The sequence below is a fragment of the Zonotrichia leucophrys genome, unplaced genomic scaffold, assembly GCF_028769735.1.
Source record: "Zonotrichia leucophrys gambelii isolate GWCS_2022_RI unplaced genomic scaffold, RI_Zleu_2.0 Scaffold_34_1600103, whole genome shotgun sequence".
Classification (NCBI taxonomy): domain Eukaryota; kingdom Metazoa; phylum Chordata; class Aves; order Passeriformes; family Passerellidae; genus Zonotrichia; species Zonotrichia leucophrys.
Genome location: NW_026992239.1, coordinates 1,200,482 through 1,221,614, shown reverse-complemented (window position 1 = coordinate 1,221,614; position 21,133 = coordinate 1,200,482). Strand labels below are relative to the sequence as shown.

At 59.2% G+C, this 21,133-nt stretch overlaps 3 protein-coding genes across 3 annotated transcripts in view; 1 reads left to right on the top strand and 2 right to left on the bottom strand.

The window, feature by feature from the left end:
- The window catches only part of UBA1 (ubiquitin like modifier activating enzyme 1), a 42,261-nt gene extending 37,090 nt beyond the window's left edge, over positions 1-5,171 (bottom strand). Inside the window, exons 1-3 of the mRNA XM_064736974.1 lie at positions 5,089-5,171; positions 3,098-3,208; positions 857-915 (exon numbers count right to left, since the gene is read on the bottom strand). Coding sequence (XP_064593044.1) covers positions 857-915; positions 3,098-3,208 — 170 coding nt within the window. The 5' untranslated portion in view covers positions 5,089-5,171. The remainder of the gene's footprint in view (positions 1-856; positions 916-3,097; positions 3,209-5,088) is intronic.
- Positions 5,172-6,174: 1,003 nt separating this feature from the next.
- On the bottom strand, positions 6,175-7,760 carry NDUFB11 (NADH:ubiquinone oxidoreductase subunit B11). Its single transcript, XM_064737073.1, has 3 exons — positions 7,585-7,760; positions 6,881-7,011; positions 6,175-6,379 (listed from the first exon to the last, which is right to left on the bottom strand). Exons 1-3 carry the CDS (start codon positions 7,735-7,737, stop codon positions 6,256-6,258), a joined length of 408 nt encoding a protein of 135 aa, XP_064593143.1. The 5' UTR covers positions 7,738-7,760; the 3' UTR covers positions 6,175-6,255.
- A 288-nt stretch (positions 7,761-8,048) lies between these two features.
- Positions 8,049-21,084, top strand: LOC135460239 (RNA-binding protein 10-like). Its single transcript, XM_064736973.1, has 8 exons — positions 8,049-8,095; positions 8,375-8,516; positions 10,847-11,003; positions 12,718-12,912; positions 14,959-15,028; positions 18,284-18,357; positions 20,019-20,132; positions 21,073-21,084. The coding sequence occupies exons 2-8, from the start codon at positions 8,500-8,502 to the stop codon at positions 21,082-21,084; spliced, it is 639 nt and encodes a 212-aa protein (XP_064593043.1). The 5' UTR covers positions 8,049-8,095; positions 8,375-8,499.
- Positions 21,085-21,133: the final 49 nt, after the last annotated feature.

The following is a 21,133-nucleotide window of genomic DNA, read 5'->3' as shown; positions in this document are numbered from 1 at the left end:
CAAATCCATGGCAAAACCCTAAATCCATGGGAACCCCAAAACTCACAGGGCAAACCCCAAATCCATGAGGAAACCCCAAATCCATGAGGAACCCCAAATCCATGAGGAAACCTCAAATCCATGAGGAAACCCCAAATCCATGAGGAAACCCCAAATCCATGAGGAAACCTCAAATCCATGAGGAAACCTCAAATCCATGAGGAAACCCCAAATCCATGAGGAACCTCAAATCCATGAGGAAACCTCAAATCCATGAGGAAACCTCAAATCCATGAGGAACCCCAAATCCATGAGGAAACCCCAAATCCATGAGGAAACCCCAAATCCATGAGGAAACCCCAAATCCATGAGGAAACCTCAAATCCATGAGGAACCCCAAATCCATGAGGAAACCTCAAATCCATGAGGAAACCCCAAATCCATGAGGAACCCCAAATCCATGAGGAAACCTCAAATCCATGAGGAAACCTCAAATCCATGAGGAAACCTCAAATCCACGAGGAAATCCCAAATCCATGAGGAAACCCAAATCCATGAGGAACCCCAAATCCATGAGGAACCCCAAATCCATGAGGAACCCCAAATCCATGAGGAACCCCAAATCCATGAGGAAACCCCAAATCCATGAGGAAACCTCAAATCCATGAGGAACCCCAAATCCATGAGGAAACCCCAAATCCATGAGGAAACCTCAAATCCATGAGGAACCCCAAATCCATGAGAAACCCCAAAACTATGGGGACCCCACCACTCAACAGGGAGCCCCCCAAGTCCGTGGGGACCCCAAATCCTCCTTGGGGACCCCAAACCCCCCTTGGGGACCCCAAAATGTCCCCCCCGTGTCCCCCTCACTCACAGCTGGCGGGAGTAGAGCCCCTCATCGATCTCGGCCTCGGCCCCGTTCTTCGCCATTCCCTGGGGACAGAGGGGACAGCGGTGTCACCACAGTGGTGCCACCACAGGGACAGAGATGCCAGCAGGGGACAGAGGGGACAGCGGTGTCACCACAGCGGTGTCACCATGGGGACAGCAGTGCCACCACAGGGACAGAGATGCCAGCAGGGGACAGAGGGGACAGCGGTGTCACCACAGTGGTGCCACCACAGGGACAGAGATGCCAGCAGGGGACAGAGGGGACAGCGGTGTCACCACAGTGGTGTCACCATGGGGACAGAGGGGACAGCGGTGTCACCACAGTGGTGTCACCATGGGGACAGCGGTGCCACCACAGGGACAGAGATGCCAGCAGGGGACAGAGGGGACAGCGGTGTCACCACAGTGGTGTCACCATGGGGACAGCGGTGCCACCACAGGGACAGAGGGGACAGCGGTGTCACCACAGCGGTGCCACCACAGGGACAGAGATGCCAGCAGGGGACAGAGGGGACAGCGGTGCCACCACAGCGGTGTCACCATGGGGACAGAGATGCCAGCAGGGGACAGAGGTGTCACCACAGTGGTGTCACCACAAGGACACTGAGGGTGACAATGGGTGCTGTGACACCCTGGGACAAGGAGCAGGACCCCCCAAGGGATGGCAGGGTGGTGTCACATCATGGTGACAACAGTCGGGCAGGTGACACTTTGTGGGTGACGCCGCTCGTTGCTGAGGGGACATTGGGGACCTGCGGGACAAATGTCACCCTCAGGACAAAGAGAGGGACAGCAAAGGACAGTAATTGTCACCAAAGCACTGTAACAGAGTGACCCTGAGGGGACTGAAGGGACACTGAGGGACATGTGCCACCCACAAGACCTGTAGGTGACACCACCCATGGTGGGGGGGACACTGGGGACAAATGTCACCGCCAGGACAAAGAGGGACATTAAATGACCCTGAGCAGAGTAAGGGGACATCAAGGGACAACCCCAAGAGCCACAGGTGACACCAGGGGACACCACGCCCCCAGCAGCAGCAGCAGCTCTGAGCACCACAGATGTGACAATGACACCGGGGGCTCCCAAAGGGTGACAAAGCCACTGTGGGTGGCTCAGGGTCCCCGAAGGGTCGGTGGCACTCAGGGGGAGTTGGTGGCACTCAGGAAAGGGTTGGTGGCACTCAGGAGGTGACAGTGAGGGGTTGGTGGCACTCAGGATGGGTTGGTGGCACTCGGGGGAGTGGTGGCACTCAGGATGGGTTGGTGGCACTCAGGGCAGGGTGGTGGCACTCAGGAGGGGTTGGTGGCATTCGGGAGGTGGTGGTGGCACTCATGGGGGTCGGTGGCACTCAGGGCAGGGTGGTGGCACTCAGGAGGTGGCAGCGTCACTCAGGGGGGTCGGTGGCACTCAGGCGGTGGCAGTGAGGGGTTGGTGGCACTCAGGAGGGGACGGTGGCACTCAGAGGGGTTGGTGGCACTCAGGAGGGGACAGTGGCACTCAGGGCAGGATGGTGGCACTCAGGATGGGTTGGTGGCACTCAGGATGGGTTGGTGGCACTCAGGAGGGGACGGTGGCACTCAGGATGGGTTGGTGGCACTCAGGGCAGGGTGGTGGCACTCAGAAGGGGTTGGTGGCATTCGGGAGGTGGTGGTGGCACTCATGGGGTTGGTGGCACTCAGGAGGTGGCAGCGAGGGATTGGTGGCACTCAGGGGCGTTGGTGGCACTCAGGGCAGGGTGGTGGCACTCAGGAGGTGGCAGCGTCACTCGGGGGGGTGGTGGCACTCAGGCGGTGGCAGTGAGGGGTTGGTGGCACTCAGAGGAGTTGGTGGCACTCAGGGGGGTCGGTGGCACTCAGGGCAGGGTTGGTGGCACTCAGGAGGTGGCAGCGTCACTCGGGGGGTGTGTGGCACTCAGGTGATGGCAGTGAGGGGTTGGTGGCACTCAGGAGGTGGCAGTGTCACTCAGGGGGTCGGTGGCACTCAGGGCAGGGTGGTGGCACTCAGGAGGGGACGGTGGCACTCAGGGGGAGTTGGTGGCACTCAGAGGGGTTGGTGGCACTCAGAGGGGTTGGTGGCACTCAGGGGGGGCTGGTGGCACTCAGGAGGTGGCAGTGTCACTCAGGGGGTTGGTGGCACTCAGGGGGGTCGGTGGCACTCAGGGCAGGGTTGGTGGCACTCAGGAGGTGGCAGTGTCACTCAGGGGGGTGGTGGCACTCACGTTGGCGGGGGTGACGCTCGGGGACACGGCGGGGGCAGGGGCACGGCTGGAGCCCGTCGGTGGCTCTGACCCAGAGACGCGGCGCTTCTTCGACAGCGGGGAGCTGGACATCTGGGGACAGCGACAGGGACATCAGGGACAGCTGGGGACAGGGACATCAGGGACATCAGGGACAGTGAGGGACATCAGGGACAGCTGGGACATCTGGGGACAGGGAGGGACATCAGGGACAGGGAGGGACATCAGGGACAGCTGGGACATCTGGGGACAGGGAGGGACATCAGGGACAGGGAGGGACATCAGAGACAGCGAGGGACATCTGGGGACAGCGACAGGGACATCAGGGACAGCTGGGGACAGGGACATCAGGGACAGTGAGGGACATCTGGGGACAGGGACATCAGGGACAGTGAGGGACATCTGGGGACGGGGAGGGGACAGTGAGGGACAGCTGGGGACAGGGACAGTCAGGGACAGGCACATCAGGGACATCTGGGGATGGGGACAGGGACATCAGGGACAGTGAGGGACATCAGGGACAGGGAGGGACATCTGGGGACAGGGACATCAGGGACAGCTGGGGACAGGGAACATCCTAGGAGGGACAGGTGGAAAACCATCATGGACAGCGGACGGGAGACAGTCTGGGGACAGGGACAGTGAGGGACAGGGCATGGGACACTGGGGACAGATCATGGCGGGACAGTGGGATACAGTAGGACAAAGGGACATGAATGGAAGGACAGGGGACAGTCAGGGACACCTGGGGACAGTTGGGGACAGGGATATTCAGAGGATATATGGGGACAGGGACAGTCAGGGACACCTGGGGACATCTGGGGACATCAGGGGACATCTGGATAGAGGGACAGGCAGGGGACAGGAAGAGACAGGGAACAGCTGGGGACATCTGGGGACAGGGACAGTCAGGGGACACACGGGGACATCTGGGGACAAAGAGAGGGTAGGGATATCCGTGGGCAGAGGGCAGCTGGACAGCTGGGGACATCTGGGGACAAGGATGGGGTCAGGGCACATCTGGGGACATCCAGGGACAGGGACAGCAGCAAACTGGACATTTGGGGACAGGGACAGAAGCCAGGCAGGGTCACACGGGGACAGTGCTGGGGACAGCAGGGACACTGTGACAGACACGGGGCGATGCTGGGGACAAGAGGTGACAACTGTGGCCACCTGAGGTCACCAACAGCAGGAGGTGACACACAGGGTGACACTGAACAGGACACAGCGACACATAAAGTGATGAGAGGTGACACCAGGTGACACCGGAGATGGCAACGAGGGACAGCAGGGATGGAGAGGGTGATGCAGGGTGACACCAGGTGACAGCGGGGACACGGAGGGTGACACCAGGTGGCACAGACGGTGACACACCAGGTGAATGGGGTCACGGGCGGGGCCACCAGGTGCGACAGCTCCCCCGCGCTGTCCCATTGGCTGTCACCGCCCCGGTGACACCGGGCACGGACAGAGCGACACGCAGGGATGGACGGACACACAGAAGGGTGGGGAGGGACACTTGGGGACAGCGAGGTGGCACTGAGGGCCATCAGACCACAGCAGCACCCCCAGAGCCAAGCACGGCACCGCCCCCTCCCCTGAGAGCGCTCCCGGCACCGGGCGGGTCCCGGGGGTCCCATCCCGGGCCGGTCCCGCCCTCGGGGCCTCCCCTGCGGGGTTCCCCATTAACCGGGGCGGGTTCCCCATCCCCGGGGGTCCCACCCAGGGGGGTTCCCCATTCCCGGAGCTCCCCGAGCGGGGGTCGCGTTTCCCCCCGGGCTCCCCATCCTGAGGGTCTCTCTGCGGGGGGGGGGGCGGTTCCCCCTCACGGCTCCCCCCCTGCCCCCTCCAGGCCCGGTGCTGGATCCCGCAAGGCGGGGCCGCACTGGCCGGCCCCGTGGCCGCCTCCCCGCGCCCCTGAAGACCGGGGCAGCCCCCGAGCACCCCCGGGCTCGCTCCCGGCCCCGCACCAATGTCGCTGTCCAGGCCCCGCCGCCGGGTCCCGCCCGCTCCGCTCGGCTCCTCCGCGACAAGATGGCGGCCGCGGCCGCTGCCACCCGCCGCCCCCTCCCTGCGCGCGCGAGGCCCCGCCCTCCGAGCTCTCCCATTGGTCGGCGCCGCCCGGTGCCGCGCTCTCATTGGTTGTCTCCTCCCGCCACCGCCCGCCCCCCTCCCTGCCCGCCTCACCCGACGCGAGGATTGGGCGGGCGCGCCCCGGCTGGCCACGCCCCTTTTCCTGCCGCAGGGTCCCGGATGAGGAAGGCCACACCTCTTGCGCGGCCTCGTGATACGGCGCGGCGCACGCCGCCCCGACGGCAGCCGAGAGGGGACAGTGGGATAGAAAAGGCGGAGCGTGGGGGGCTATTGGTGGGTACGGGGGGGCCTGGGACCTATAGGGGCCCTTGGGGGGCTATAGGGACCTAAGGAAGGTTTTTGGGGGCTGATAGGGGCCGATCAGAGCCTCGTAGAAGCGCTTAAAGAGCGCACAGGAAATCGCGGAAGACTTTACGTAGTGTCATGCCGAATTGCACAACTTTGTGGAACTGCATGGAAAATTTTAAATAAAGGCCTCCGAAGTAATGCAGGAACCTATGGGAGCCTAAGGGGGGTCCCAAAGCCAAAGGGGGCTACACAGAGGGGCGTGGGGAGCACCTGAGGGGGCTATAGGGGACCGAGGTGGGTCTGCGGCAGCCCAGGGGGAACCTGGGAAGCCTCGTGGGTCTGCAGAGCCCTAGAGGGGCTCCCTCGCAGGTTATGTGGGACTCGAGTGGCTCTAGGGGGCCATGGGGGTCTTACATGGGCTCTGGGGAGCTACAGGGGAACCTGGGAGGGGCCGTGAGGACCAGGGCGCCATTTCCGCGTGGTGTCGCCGCCTGGTGACGTCACGGAACCGCAGGGTCCCCTGGGAGATGTAGTCTCTTGAGAAGCGATGCGAATCAGTGGAGGCCAGAGCGCCATTTCCGCGTGGTGTCGCTGCCTGGTGACGTAAGCAGGCCGCAAGGCTCGCTGGGAGATGTAGTTTCTTTTTCCTCCCCCCAAAATCAAAGGCGCAGGAGTCGGGAGGAAACCAGAACTTTATTCACAAACCAACACCGGGCTCCGGGGTCACTCCGGGGGGACGGCTGAGGGTCCGAGGGTCACTCCGAGGGGGGCAAGGGGAGACACTTGGGGTTGTAGTAGTTGGAGGTGAGCAGGGGCTCCCCACGGCACTCCCGCTCCCGCACCAGCCTCTCGGCCTCACGCCGCGCCCACTGCTGCAGCCTGCGGGGGAGGGGGTGGACAGGTGAGCCCCCACACCTCGGGGATCCATGGGGACATCCCAAACCCCCTGCCAGGTCTCCAAATTCCTCCCTCCTCAAAGGCCCAGGTGTCTCTATAGGTCCCTATACGCCCCCCAGAGTCCACCTTAACCCCCCTCAGCCCCCCTATAGCCCCCCACGGGCTCTGTAGCCCCCTAAATCCTCTGCTAGGTCCCCCAGGGGCTCCTACAGACACCCCCAGAGCTTCTAAGGTCCCTACAGACCTCAAAACCCCCAATGAATTCATAAAAACCCCCATAGGCTGTACAGGGGTCTTGTTGGCCCCTAAATCCAGTTGGAAGCTGCTACAAAACTCTCACCCACAGACTCCCAAAAACCCCACACAGACCCCATAACGAGAGTCGAGAGCTCCTCCATAGCTTCCCACAAGCTTCCCTTGGGGCTGTCACCGTCCCCCCTTCACCATGGGGGGTTTCCCAGGTGAAACCCCACGATCACAGACCCGTGGTCGGGCAGGTAATGGACGAAGACGGAGCCCAGGACGATGGCGATGGAGATGCCAGCCAGGAAGGCGGCGCGCATGTTCAGCACGTCGGCATCGGGGTCGGCCGAGAAGCCATGATAGTCGGGGTTCTGTGTGGGGAGGGTTGTGTGAGCCCCCTGTCCCGTCCAGGTGTGTCCCACCCGCTCCTCCAGGATCTCCAGGTGTGTCCCAACCCCTCCTCCAGGAGCCTCAGGTGCGTCCCAGCCCCTCCTCAGGAGCACAGGGCCAGAGGAACCACCTGAGCCCCAACCCCAGGTGTGTTTTCCTACTAAATCCCAGCACTGGCTACGCCCTTTCCTGGCCACGCCCATCTGAGACACACCCATGGTTTCCAAATATGTCCCCTCATTCGGGCCAGCCCACGCCCCCTCCGGGCCCCTCCCTTTTACAACCACACAATTCTGCGCACGGTGAGGCCACGCCCTAAATTAGGCCCCGCCCACGAAGTCACGCCCATTCACAGATCCTTTAAACTGCTAAAGCCCCGCCCACAGCATTTACACCACGCCTATTCCAACTAGGCCACGCCCTTTCCAGTCATGTATATTAAACCCCACCCAAGAGTAACCCCGTCCCAAGCCACGCCCCTCCACAGACCACGCCCACCCACAATCCCCACACGACCCCGTCCCGCCCCTCCCGCTTTGCCCTTGGCCGCTCACCTTCCTCTGCGCCACCAACATCGGCTCCTCCTCGTGCGCGTCGGCCCCGAGCGGCCGCGGCAGCGCCACAGCCCCGGGCGACCCCGCCGAGCGGCCCCGAGCCCCGGCGGGCAGCGCCCGCAGCGCCCGCAGCGCCCGCCACAGCGCTGCCATCTTGCCCCGCCGCTCTGCCTCGCCTCTTCCGCTCAATCCGACCAATCGCGACCTCGCATTGGCGTTTCGTCCCGCCCCCGCATCTTGCAGCCAATCAGAACTCTGCACTTACCTTGTCCCGCCCATACATTATTAATGACCCCACCTACTTTTGCTCTGCAACTAATCACATCCAGCCGTAGTGCTGCACCGCCTACTTTACAGTATGAACCAATAAGAACGGGGAGTTTTCGGACTGGCGGGAGTGTTGACCAATGGGAGCGCGGCGAGGGCGGGCGCGCGGGACGGTCCCGACAGAGCGGGAGCGGCTCCGCCATTTTGGTGCCGGGGAGCGGCGGCGGCGGCGGCGCCGGGCAAGGTCGGGACGGCGGTGAGGGGCGGGACGGGCCCGAACGGGATGGGGAGGGGTCTGCCGGGAGGGGAGGGGCTTAACGGAAGGGGAGGAGCTGACCGGGAGGGGCGGGACCGACCGGGAGGGGCGGGGCTGAACAGAGCTCCCGGTGCAGTTTGTGAGGGAGGGGGTGTGAGAGCGGGACTCGGGGCTGGAATTTTCATGCTAATTAAGGGGTGGGGTGGCGTATGCTAATTACGGGCGGGGTATCAGGGTGGTCATGTCTGCTCCTCCTCCCCTGCACAGGGCCCAGTGGCTCCCAGTTCATCCCAGTTCCATCCTCGTTTTCCCAGTTTGCCATAAAATTTTCCAGTCGTTCCTCCCAGTTCCTCCCAGTTTGAGCAGTCGCTGCCCTCACAGGTGCAGGCACCATGGAGTACGAGCGCAGGTGAGGGGGGACCTGGGGACCCCCAAAATTCGGGACTGGGGAAGGGGGAACATCTGGGCAGCTCTTGAGGACCCCAGGAAATTAAATTTAATTTTTTGGGTAGGGAGGGGACGTTTGGGAGCCCGTCAGGGGGACATTTGGGGATCCCATGGCGGGGTGAGGGGACATTTGGGGACTGCTGAGGGCAGAGGGGACTTTGGGGACCCTGGAGGGGGGAAGGAGCCATTTGGGGTCCAGATTTGGGGTCAGATTTGAGGTCCAGGATTTATTGTGTAGATTTGTTGTGCAGATTTCGAGTCCAAGATTTGGGGCCCAGGATTTGAGATGCAGATTTGGGGTACAGATTTGAAGTATACAAATTTGGGGTGCAGGATTTTGGGGGCGGGATTTGGGGTGCAGGATTTGGGATCCAGATTTGGGGTGCAGGATTTGAGATCCAGCTTTGGGGTCCAGTATTTGGGGTGCACATTTGGAGTCCAGAATTTGAGGTTTAGATTTAAGGTCCGGGATTTTGGGTCCAGTATATGGGGTGCAGATTTAAGGTCCAGGATTTGGGATCCAGATTTGGACTCCAGAATTTGAGGTCCAGATTTGGAGTCAGGATTTAATATCCAGATTTGGGGTCCAGTTTGGGATCAGATTTGGGGTGCAGATTTAAGGTCCAGGATTTGGGGTCCAGATTTGGGAGCCAGGATTTAAGGTCGAAGATTTAAGGTCTAGATTTGGGATCAGGATTTGGGGTGCAGATTTGGAGTGCAGAATTTGAAGTCCAGATTTGGGGTCAGGATTTAATATCCAGATTTGGGGTCAGGATTTGGGGTCAGGATTTGGGGTGCAGATTTAAGGTCCAGGATTTGGGGTCCAGATTTGAACTCCAGAATTTGAGGTCCAGATTTGGGGTCAGGATTTAATATCCAGATTTGGGGTGCAGGATTTGAGATCCAGCTTTGGGGTCCAGTATTGGGGTCAGATTTGGAGTCCAGGAATTGAGTTTAGATTAAGGTCCGGGATTTTGGGTCCAGTATATGGGGTGCAGATTTAAGGTCCAGGATTTGGGGTCCAGATTTGGACTCCAGAATTTGAGGTCCAGATTTGGGGTCAGGATTTAATATCCAGATTTGGGGTCCAGGATTTGAGATCCAGCTTTGGGGTCCAGTATTTGGGGTCAGGATTTGGGGTGCAGATTTAAGGTCCAGGATTTGGGGTCCAGATTTGGGAGCCAGGATTTAAGGTGGAAGATTTAAGGTCTAGATTTGGGATCAGGATTTGGGGTGCAGATTTGTCGTGCAGATTTGGGGGCCCAGGATTTGGGGTCCAAATCTGAGGTGCAGATTTAAGGTCCAGGATTTGGGGTCCAGATTTGGACTCCAGAATTTGAGATCCAGATTTGGGGTCAGGATTTAATATCCAGATTTGGGGTCCAGTATATGGGGTGCAGATTTGGAGTCCAGGAATTGAAGTTTAGATTTAAGGTTGGGGATTTTGGGTCCAGTATATGGGGTGCAGATTTAATGTCCAGAATTTGAGATCCAGATTTGGGGTCAGGATTTGAATATCCAATTTGGGTCCAGGATTTGGGGTCAGGATTTGGGGTCCAGTATTTGGGGTCCAGTATTTAAGGTGCAGATTTAGGTCCAGGATTTGGGTCCAGATTTGAACTCCAGAATTTGGGTCCAGATTTGGGTCAGATTTAATGTCCAGATTTGGGGTCCAGATTTGAGATCCAGCTTTGGGTCCAGTATTTGGGGTCAGATTGGGATCCACTTTGGGTCAGGATTTGAGATCCAGCTTTGGGGTCCAGTATTTGGGGTCAGGATTTGGGGTGCAGATTTAAGGTCCAGGATTTGGGGTCCAGATTTGGGAGCCAGGATTTAAGGTCGAAGATTTAAGGTCTAGATTTGGGATCAGGATTTGGGGTGCAGATTTGGAGTGCAGGATTTGTTGTGCAGATTTGGGGGCCCACGATTTGGGGTCCAAATTTGAGATGCAGATTTAAGTCCAAATTTGTGGTCAGGATTTAATCCAGATTTGGGGTGCAGGATTTGAGATCCAGCTTTGGGGTCCAGTATTTGGGGTCAGGATTTGGGATCCAGCTTTGGGGTCAGAATTTGGGGTCAGGATTTGGGATCCAGCTTTGGGGTCAGAATTTGGGGTCAGGATTTGGGATCCAGATTTGGGGTCCAATATTTGGGGTCAGGATTTAAGGTCCAGGATTTTGGGTCCAAATCTGAGGTGCAGATTTGAGGCCCAGGATTTGAAGTTCAGATTTTTGGGGACCCCCCAGAGCTCTGGGCCCTCCCTGACCCTCACCCCCCCCTCCCCCCACCCAGGGGTGGCCGTGGGGACCGCACGGGGCGTTATGGGGGCGCCCCTCCCCCCTCCGAGGACGGCTCCCGCACCCAGCGGGATCACGACTATCGCGACATGGACTACCGGGGCTACGGGGGACCCCCCGAGGGACCCCCCAATGCCGGGACCCCCCCTCAGGTGCGTGTGGGGAGCCCGTTGTGGTTTATTTTTTATTTCGGTTTGGGTTTAAATATGTGTTTTGTTTGCAGTTAGGCATTTCTTTTTATGTAGTTTTCCAAGTTATGAGTGTGCTAATGCAATGAACTAAAAATATAATAAATACATAAATGTTTTAAATAGGCAAACGCAATTAGCAAAAATAAAATAATAAGAATGTATGTTCTGTTTGCAACTAGATATTAGATATTTGTTTTTATGCATCTTATACATAGCTTTGTATTGTAATATGTAGATATTAGGTATTCATTTTAATGTGTTTTATAAGTTATGAGTTTTGGAGTGTGCTAATGCAATGAACTAAAAATATAATAAATATGTAAGTGTGTTAGGCAAACGCAATTAGCAAAAACAAAATAATAAGGATGTATGTTTTGTTTGCAATTAGATATTAGATATTTGTTTTTATATATTTTATAGTTACTTTTGTATTGTAATATGTAGATATTAGATATTAGGTGTTCATTTTAATGTGTTTTATAAGTTATGAGTTTTGTTGGTGGCATAATGTAATGAGCTAAAAAAATATTAAATATATAAATATGGTAAATAACCAAATATAATTAGCAATAATAAAGCAGTAAAATATATATAAATATACTTAAAATAATTATAATAAATGCAATAAATATAATCTTCACAGGGTCTTTCAGAGATAAGCTGTTTAATTAAGAAATGGTACTTGAATTATTTATATTTCTAATTCAGCACCTGACTGTACCTCATAATATAAAGTTTTTAATGTAATTTCAAAATTTTTCTTAATTTTCTAATGAAGAAGGCGAAGAACAAGGATTAGGTTTCATTTTAAAATTTTTATTTTATATATGTAGTATTATAGTATAAAACTTTGAACTGTAAGGGTTTTTTTGTATGATATTACATGTTTTTATTTAAGTTATACGCTTATAATTTCAGGGGTTTTTTTTGATTTTGGAAGTTTTCTTTATGATTTCAGGTTAGATGCCGTGTTTCCTTGAGAGTTAGTATTTCTTAGTACAGAAAATATAAAATTCTATAAAATTCCCAGCGGCTAGGGCTGTAACATGAGTAATTTCAAAATTTTTCTTAATTTTCTAATGAAGAAGGCGAAGAACAAGGATTAGGTTTCATTTTAAAATTTTTATTTTATATATGTAGTATTATAGCATAAAACTTTGAACTGTAAGGGTTTTTTTGTATGATATTACGTGTTTTTATTTAAGTTATACACTTATAATTTCAGGTTTTTTGTTTGATTTTGGAAGTTTTCTTTATGTTTTCAGGTTAGATGCCGTGTTTCTTTGAGAGTTAGTATTTCTTAGTACAGAAAGTATAAAATTCCCAGCGGCTAGGGCTGTAACATGAGTAATTTCAAAATTTTTCTTAATTTTCTAACGAAGAAGGCGAAGAACAAGGATTAGGTCTCATTTTAAAATTTTTTTTTTATACGTGTAGTGTTATAGCATAAAACTTTGAACTGTAAGGGTTTTTTTGTGTGATATTACATGTTTTTATTTAAGTTATACACTTATAATTTCAAGTTTTTTGTTTGATTTTGGAAGTTTTCTTTATGTTTTCAGGTTAGATGCCGTGTTTCCTTGAGAGTTAGTATTTCTTACTACAGAAAATATAAAATTCTATAAAATTCCCAGCGGCTCGGGCTGTAACAGGACCCCTCCCTCCCCTGTTCCAGGGCTCCTACGAGAGCTCGGAGCCGCCCCGGAAGCGGGATCCGCCCCGGGATCCGCCCCGGGAGCCCCCGGCGCTGCCGTTCGGCGCCGACGGCGATTACCGGGACCAGGATTACCGGGAGGGCGCCGAGGAGGAGCCGCGCGCCAGCACCATCGTCATGCTGCGCATGCTGCCCCAGGCGGCCACCGAGAATGACGTGAGCCACGCCCCCACACCCCCGAGGCCACGCCCCCTCCCGGCGTGACCACGCCCCCAGCTCGGATGGCCCCGCCCCTCTTCATCATGGCCCCGCCCCCCCATCTGTGCTGGCACTTCTGACTTCTGGGATGGCTCTGCCCCCTCCTAGGGTGGCCACGCCCCTCTTCACAAGCCCCACCCCTTCCTATGATGTCACCACTCTCTTCTGGGATGGCCACGCCCCCTAAGTCAGATGGGCACACCCATCTTCATCATGACCCTGCCTCCTAGCTCTGATGGCCCCACCCCCAGCTCAGTTGGCCCCAACCCCTTTTCATCATGGCCCCACCCCAGCTCAGTTGGCCCCACCCCTTTTCAGCAAGGCTCCACCCCCAGCTGGGATGGCCCCTCCCCCCCACAGTACACTGTCCCAATCAGGGATGGCCACGCCCCTTAGCTTAGATAGCCCCACCCCTTTTCATCTTGGCCCCGCCCCCATCTGTGCTGGCACTTCTGACTTCTGGGATGGCTTTGCTCCCCCCCCCGGGTGGCCACGCCCCTCTTCACAAGCCCCACCCCTTCCTATGACATCACCACTCTCTTCTGGGATGGCCACGCCCCCTAAGTCAGATGGGCACACCCATCTTCATCATGACCCTGCCCCGAGCTCAGTTGGCCCCACCCCTTTTCATCATGGCCCTGCCCCCAGCTCAGTTGGCCCCACCCCTTTTCAGCAAGGCTCCACCCCCAGCTGGGATGGCCCCTCCCCACCTACAATACACTGTCCCAATCTGGGATGGCCACGCCCCTTAGCTTAGATAGCCCCACCCCTTTTCATCTTGGCCCCGCCCCCATCTGTGCTGGCACTTCTGACTTCTGGGATGGCTCTGCCCCATCCTGGGGTGGCCACGCCCCTCTTCACAAGCCCCACCCCTTTCTATGATGTCACCACTCTCTTCTGGGATGGCCACGCCCCCTAAGTCAGATGGGCACACCCATCTTCATCATGACCCTGCCCCCAGCTCAGTTGGCCCCACCCCTTTTCATCATGGCCCTGCCCCCAGCTCAGTTGGCCCCACCCCTTTTCATCATGGCCCTGCCCCCAGCTCAGTTGGCCCCACCCCTTTTCATCATGGCCCCACCCCCAGCTCAGTTGGCCCCACCCCTTTTCATCATGGCCCTGCCCCCAGCTCAGTTGGCCCCACCCCTTTTCATCATGGCCTCACCCCCAGCTCAGTTGGCCATGCCCCTTTTCATCATGGCCCTGCCCCCAGCTCAGTTGGCCCCGCCCCTTTTCAGCAAGGCTCCACCCCCAGCTGGGATGGCCCCTCCCCACCTACAATACACTGTCCCAATCTGGGATGGCCACGCCCCTTAGCTTAGATAGCCCCACCCCTTTTCATCTTGGCCTCACCCCCAGCTCAGTTGGCCATGCCCCTTTTCATCATGGCCCTGCCCCCAGCTCAGTTGGCCCCGCCCCTTTTGAGCAAGGCTCCACCCCCAGCTGGGATGGCCCCTCCCCACCTACAATACACTGTCCCAATCTGGGACGGCCACGCCCCTTAGCTTAGATAGCCCCACCCCTTTTCATCTTGGGTCCATCCTCATTTGTGGTGGCACTTCTGACTTCTGGGATGGCTCCGCCCCCTACCTGGCATGGCCCCGCCCCCTAGCTCGTATGGTCCCACCCCCTTCATGCTGGCCCTGCCTCCATCTGTGGTGGCGCTTCTGATTTCTGGGTGGCTCCACCCCCTATCAGGAATGGCCCCGTCCCACATGCAGTAGCCCTGTCCAAATTTGGGATAGCCCCACCCCCTATCTGGGATGGCCCCGCCCCCTGCCATGATGGCCCCATGTTCCCTCCAGGCGCTGTCCCCATGTCCTTGGTGACATGGCGGCTGTCTTGTGTCCCTATGGATGCTGTCCCTGTGTCCCTGTGGGGGCTGTCCTGTGTCCCAGGTGACATGGCCACTGTCCCCATGTCCCCATGGGTGCTGTCCCCGTGTCCCCATGGGTGCTGTCCCATCTCCCATTGATGTGTCACTGTGTCACCGTGTCCCCACAGATCCGGGCACAGCTGCAGGCGCAGGGGGTGCAGCCCCGTGAGGTGCGGCTGATGCGCAACAAATCCTCAGGTGAGTCTGACCTGGGCCCTCCCCCTGCTCACCTGAGCCCCTCCCCTGCTCACCTGAGCCCTTCCCCTGCTCACCTGAGCCCCTTCTGCTCACCTGAGCCCTCACCTGGGCCCTCCCTGCTCACCTGGGCCCCTCCCCTGCTCACCTGAGCCCTCCCTGTCTCACCTGAGCCCCTCCCCTTCTCACCTGGGCCATCACCTGGGCCCCTTCTGCTCACCTGAGCCCTTCCTGCTCACCTGAGCCCTCACCTGAGCCCTCACCTGGGCCCTTCCCTTGCTCACCTGAGCCCTTCCTGCTCACCTGAGCCCTCACCTGAGCCCTCACCTGGGCCCTTCCTGCTCACCTGAGCCCTTCCCCTGCTCACCTGAGCCCTTCCCCTGCTCACCTGGACCCCTCCCCTGCTCACCTGGGCCCTCCCTGCTCACCTGAGCCCTCACCTGGGCCCTTCCTGCTCACCTGGGCCCTCCCCTGCTCACCTGAGCCCTCCCTGCTCACCTGGACCCCTCCCCTGCTCACCTGGGCCCTCCCTGCTCACCTGAGCCCCTCCCCTGCTCACCTGAGCCCTTCCCCTGCTCACCTGGGCCCTCCCTGCTCACCTGGGCCCTCCCTGCTCACCTGGGTCCCTTCTACTCACCTGGGCCCTTCCTCTGCTCACCTGGGCCCCTCCCTGCTCACCTGGGCCTTCCCTGCTCACCTGAGCCCTCACCTGAGCCCCTCCCCTGCTCACCTGAGCCCTTCCCTGCTCACCTGAGCCCTTCCCCTGCTCACCTGGGCCCCTCCCTGCTCACCTGGGCCCTTCCTGCTCACCTGGCCCCCTCCCCTGCTCACCTGAGCCCTTCCTGCTCACCTGAGCCCTCACCTGGGCCCTTCCTGCTCACCTGGACCCCTCCCCTGCTCACCTGGACCCCTCCCCTGCTCACCTGGGCCCTCCCCTGCTCACCTGGGCCCTTCCTGTTCACCTGAGCCTCTCCTGCTCACCTGAGCCCTCACCTGGACCCCTCCCCTGCTCACCTGAGCCCCTTCTGCTCACCTGAGCCCTCACCTGAGCCCTTCCTGCTCACCTGAGCTCTCCCTGCTCACCTGAGCCCTTCCTGTGCTCACCTGGACCCCTCCCCTGCTCACCTGGACCCCTCCCTGCTCACCTGAGCCCTTCCCCTGCTCACCTGAGCCCTTCCCCTGCTTACCTGGGCCCCTCCCTGCTCACCTGAGCCCTTCCCCTGCTCACCTGAGCCCTTCCCCTGCTCACCTGAGCCCCTTCTGCTCACCTGAGCCCTCACTTGAGCCCTTCCTGCTCACCTGGGCTCTCTTTAGGCTGGGGGTCACCTGGGTCCCTTGGAGGGGGGAAGGTCCCTGGCCATGCCAAGGAGCACCCAGGGGGGCGTGGTCCTGTTCCTTAGGGGCACCCAGGGGTGCTGGTCCTAGTTCTAGGGGCACCCAGGGGTTTCTGTCCCTTCCCTAGGTGCACCCAGGGGTGCTTGTCCCTTTCCTAGGAACCTACCAAGGTGTCTCTCCTCTCTTTAGGGGCACCCAGGGGTGCCTGTCCCTTCCCTAGGGCACCCAGGGTGCTGGTCCCTTCCCTAGGGGCACCCAGGGGTGCTGGTCCCAGTTCTAGGGGCACCCAGAGATGTCTCTCCTCTCTTTAGGGGCACCCAGGGGTGCTGGTTCCATCCTTAGGGGCACCCAGGGGTGCCAGTGTCATCTTTAGAAGCACCCAGGGGTGCTTCTGGCAGGCTTAGGGGGCACCCAGGGGTGCTGTACTGACCTCAAAGGGTACCAGGGCTGCTGATCCCATTCCTAGGGGCACCCAGGGGTGCTGGTCTTCTTCTTAGGGGCACCCAGGGGTGCCTGTGTCCTTCTCAGGAGCACCCAGGGGTGCTGATCCCTTCTCCAGGGGCACCCAGGGGTGTCAGTTCCCTCCCTAGGGGCACCTAGGGGTGCCTGTCCTCTCTCTACTGGCACCCAGGGGTGCTGGTCCCCTCCCCAGGGGCACCCAGGGGTGCCAGTGTCATTTCTAGGAGCACCCAGGGGTGCCTGTCCCCTCCCTAGGGGCACCCAGAGGTGCCGATCCCTCCCAAGGGGCACCCAGGGGTGCCTGTCCCCTCCCTAGGGGCACACAGGGATGTTTCTGCCAGGCTTAGGGGGCACCCAGGGGTGCTGGTCCCATTTCTAAGGGCACCCAGGGGTGCTGCACCGGACTGGAAGGGCATCAGGGCTGTTGATCCCATTCCCAGGGGCACCCAGGGGTGCTGGTCCCATCTCTAGGGGCACCCAGGGGTGCTGCACCGGACTGGAAGGGCACCAAGGCCACTGATCCCGTTCTCCAGGGGCACCCAGGGGTGCCAGGTTTGTCTTTAGGGAGCACCCAGGGGTGCCTATCGTGTCTGTAGAAACACCCAGGACTGCCAGTCCCCTCCCTAGGGGCACCCAGGGGTGCCTGTCCCCTCACTAGGAGCACCCAGGGGTGCTGATCCTCTTCCCAGGGGCACCCAGGGGTGCCAACATCGTTTCTAGAGGCACCCAGAGATGTCTGTCCCTTCCTCAGGAGCACCCAGGGGTGCTGATCCCCTCCCTAGGAGCACCCAGGGGTGCTGATCCCTTCCCTATAGGCACCCAGGGTGTCCGTTTAATCTTTAGGGCACCCAGGGGTGCTTTTCCCCTTCTCAGGAGCACCCAGGGGTTCTGCACCCCACTCGGGGGGCACCCAAGGCTGTAGATCCCATTATAGGGGCACCCAGGGGTGCCACTCTTGTCCTTAGGGAGCACCCAGAGGTGCTCTTTGCCTCCTCAGGAGCACCCAGGGGTGCTTGTCCCTTCTTAGGAGCACCCAAGGGTGCCAGACCCTTCCCCAGGGGCACCCAGGGGTGCCAGAACCTTTCCCAGACCCTTCCTCAGGAGCACCCAGGGGTGCTGAGCCCAGCTTTAGGGGCACCCAGGGGTGCCAGACCCATCCCCAGGAGCACCCAGGGGTGCTGAGCCCAGCTTTAGGGGCACCCAGGGGTGCCAGACCCATCCCCAGGAGCACCCAGGGGTGCTGAACCCAGCTCAGGGAGCACCCAGGTTCTGGAGGGGCACCAGGACCACCCTTAGCCTTCACCTTTGGGGTCCCCTGGGGGGGTTCCAGCACCACCCATGGGTGCCCTGCTCCCACCCCAGCGGGTCCCTGGGTACCCTGTCCCCCTCCCCCCTCCGCCCCAGGGGGTCCCAGAGCACCCATGGGTGCCCCCCATCCCCCCCTCGCCCCGTGGCCCGTTCCAGGTCAGAGCCGTGGATTCGCCTTCGTGGAATTCCATCACGTGCAGGAGGCGGCCAGGTGGATGGAGGCCAACCAGGTGGGGGAGGGGCCAAGAAAAAGGGGGAGGGGCCACTAAAAGGGGGAGGGGCCAATGAGAAGGGGAGGGGCAATAAAAAGGGGGAGGGGCAATAAAAGGGGGAGGGGTCAATTAAAAGGGGGAGGGGTGAGGGAATTGCCAACAGGTGAGGGAGCAACCAAAAGGGGGGAAGATTGGAAGAGGGAGGGGCCAATGAGAAGAGGGTGGGGCCAATGAAAAGGGGGTGGGGCAATGAAAAGAGGGAGGGGCCAATGAGAAGGGGGTGGGGCCAATGAAAAGAGGAGGGGCCAATGAAAAGAGGGTGGGACAATGAAAAGGGGGTGGGGCAATGAAAAGGGGTGGGGCAATGAAAAGAGGGAGGGGCCAATGAGAAGAGGGTGGGGCCAATGAAAAGGAGGTGGGGCAATGAAAAGAGGGAGGGGCCAATGAAAAGGGGGTGGGGCAATGAAAAGAGGGAGGGGCAGAGTTCATGGGGGAGATGCTCAGTGGGTGGGGGAGGGACAGAGTCTATGGGGTGATATTGGTCTGTACTGGTTTGTACTGGTCCATATTGGTCTGTACTGGTTTGTACTGGTCCATACTGGTCTGTACTGGTCCGTACTGGTCTGTACTGGTGGCTGTGTCCCTGCAGTCAGGGATGGGCACAGGGGCCTCGTGCGTGTCCCAGTGGTCCCAGTCCAGCTGCTGGTGCCACCTGGGACGAGCTCTGGTGCCCCCCCAAATTCCAGCCCTGGCACCTCCTGGTGCCCCCAAATTCCTGTCCTGGTTCCCCCCCTCATCCCAGTCCTGGTGCCCCCCAGTTTGTGTCCTGGTGCCCCCCCAGATTCACATCTTGGTGCCCCCCTGGTGCCCCCCCAGATTCACATCCTGGTGCCCCCATGGTTCCTGTCCTGGTGCCCCCCAGTTCCACCCCTGGTGCCCTCCAGATTCACATCCTGGTGCCCCCATGGTTCATGTCCTGGTGCCCCCCAATTCCACCCCTGGTGCCCCCCAGATTCACATCCTGGTGCCCCCCCTGGTGCCCCCAAGGTTCCTGTCCTGGTGCCCCCCAGTTCCACCCCTGGTGCCCCCCAGATTCACATCCTGGTGCCCCCCTGGTGCCCCCCTGGTTCATGTCCTGGTGCCCTTCAGTTCTACCCCTGGTGCCCCCAGTTCATGTCCTGGTGCCCAGCTTGGTGCCCCACTGATTTATGGCTTTGTGCCCCCCTGGTGCCCCCCAAAATGAGTCTTGATGTGCCCAGATTGCAGCCCTGGTGCTCCCTGGATTTGTGTCCTGGTGCCCCCCAGTTTCACACCCTGGTGCCCCCCAGGTGCCCCCCAGATTCATGTCCTGGTGCCCCCAAATTCCAGCCCTGCTGCCCCCCTAGATTCATGTCCTGGTGCCCCCCAGCTGTCCCTGAATTTCAACCCTGGTGCCCCCCAGTTCCAGCCCTGGTACCCCCCAGATTTGTGTCCTGGTGCCCCCTCAGGTGCCCCCAAATTCCAGCCCTGGTGCCCCTCAGGACAAGTTCTGGTGTCCCCACCTCAAACCTTGGTGCCCCCCAATTCCAGCCCTGATGCCCCCCAGCTTTGTGTCCTGGTACCCCCCCTGTGCCCCCCCGGGCCAGGTTGGGGTCACCCTGACCCACCTGTGCCCACCCTGACCCCGCTGTGCCCCCCAGGCCGGGCTGACCCTGCTGGGGCACCGCGTGTCCCTGCACTACAGCGACCCCAAACCCAAAATCAACGAGGACTGGCTCTGTGCCAAGGTGGGTGGCACTGGGGTGGCACTGGGGGTTACTGGGAGGCACTGGGGGACACGGGGGGGGGCACTGGGGGCAATATGGGGGTGCTGGGGGCACTGGGAGGGCATTGTGGGGCACTGGGAGGCACTGGGGGGCACTGGGGGCACTGGGAGGGCAATGGGAGGATGCTGGGGGACACTGGGAGGACATTGAAGGGCACTGGGTGGCACTGAGGGGCAATGTGGGGGGCACTGGGAGGGCGCTGGGGGGCACCGGGAGAGCATTGAAGGGCACTGGGGGGCACTGGGAGGACGCTGGGGGCAATGTGGGGGTGCTGGGGGGCACTGGGAGGGCACTGGGGGTTACTGGGATGGCACTGGGGTGGTACTGGGGGTTACTGGGATGGCACTGGGGTGGCACTGGGGGTTACTGGGAGATGCTGGGGTGGCACTATGGGGTACTGGGAGGCACTGGGGGAAACTGGAAGGGCACTGGGAGGGACTAGAATGGCCTTGGGGGGGCACTAGGAGGGCACTGGGAGGGCACTGAGGGGTACTGGGAGGCATTGTGGGGCACTGGGAGGGCACTGGGGGGCACTGGGAGGGCATTGAAGGGCACTGGGTGGCACTGGGAGGGCGCTGGGGGGCAATGTGGGGGTGCTGGGGGGTACTGGGATGGCACTGGGGTGGCACTGGGGGTTACTGGGATGGCACTGGGGTGGCACTGGGGGTTACTGGGAGATGCTGGGGTGGCACTGCGGGGTACTGGGAGGCACTGGGGTGGCACTGGGCGTTACTGGGTGGCACTGGGGTGGCACTGGGGGTTACTGGGAGGCAGTGGGGGGCACTGGGAGGGCACTGGAGGTTACTGGGAAGACACTGGGGGATACTGGGAGGGACTTGGGGGACACTGGGAGTGCAATTGGGGGGCCCTGGGAGGGCACTGGGTGAAATTTGGGGGGTTCATGAAAGGATTTTTGGGGGGTTCCTAGGGGAGGTTGTGAGGGGTTTAGAAGCTTTTGGGGTGTTGCATTTTTGGGCTGTTGCATTTTT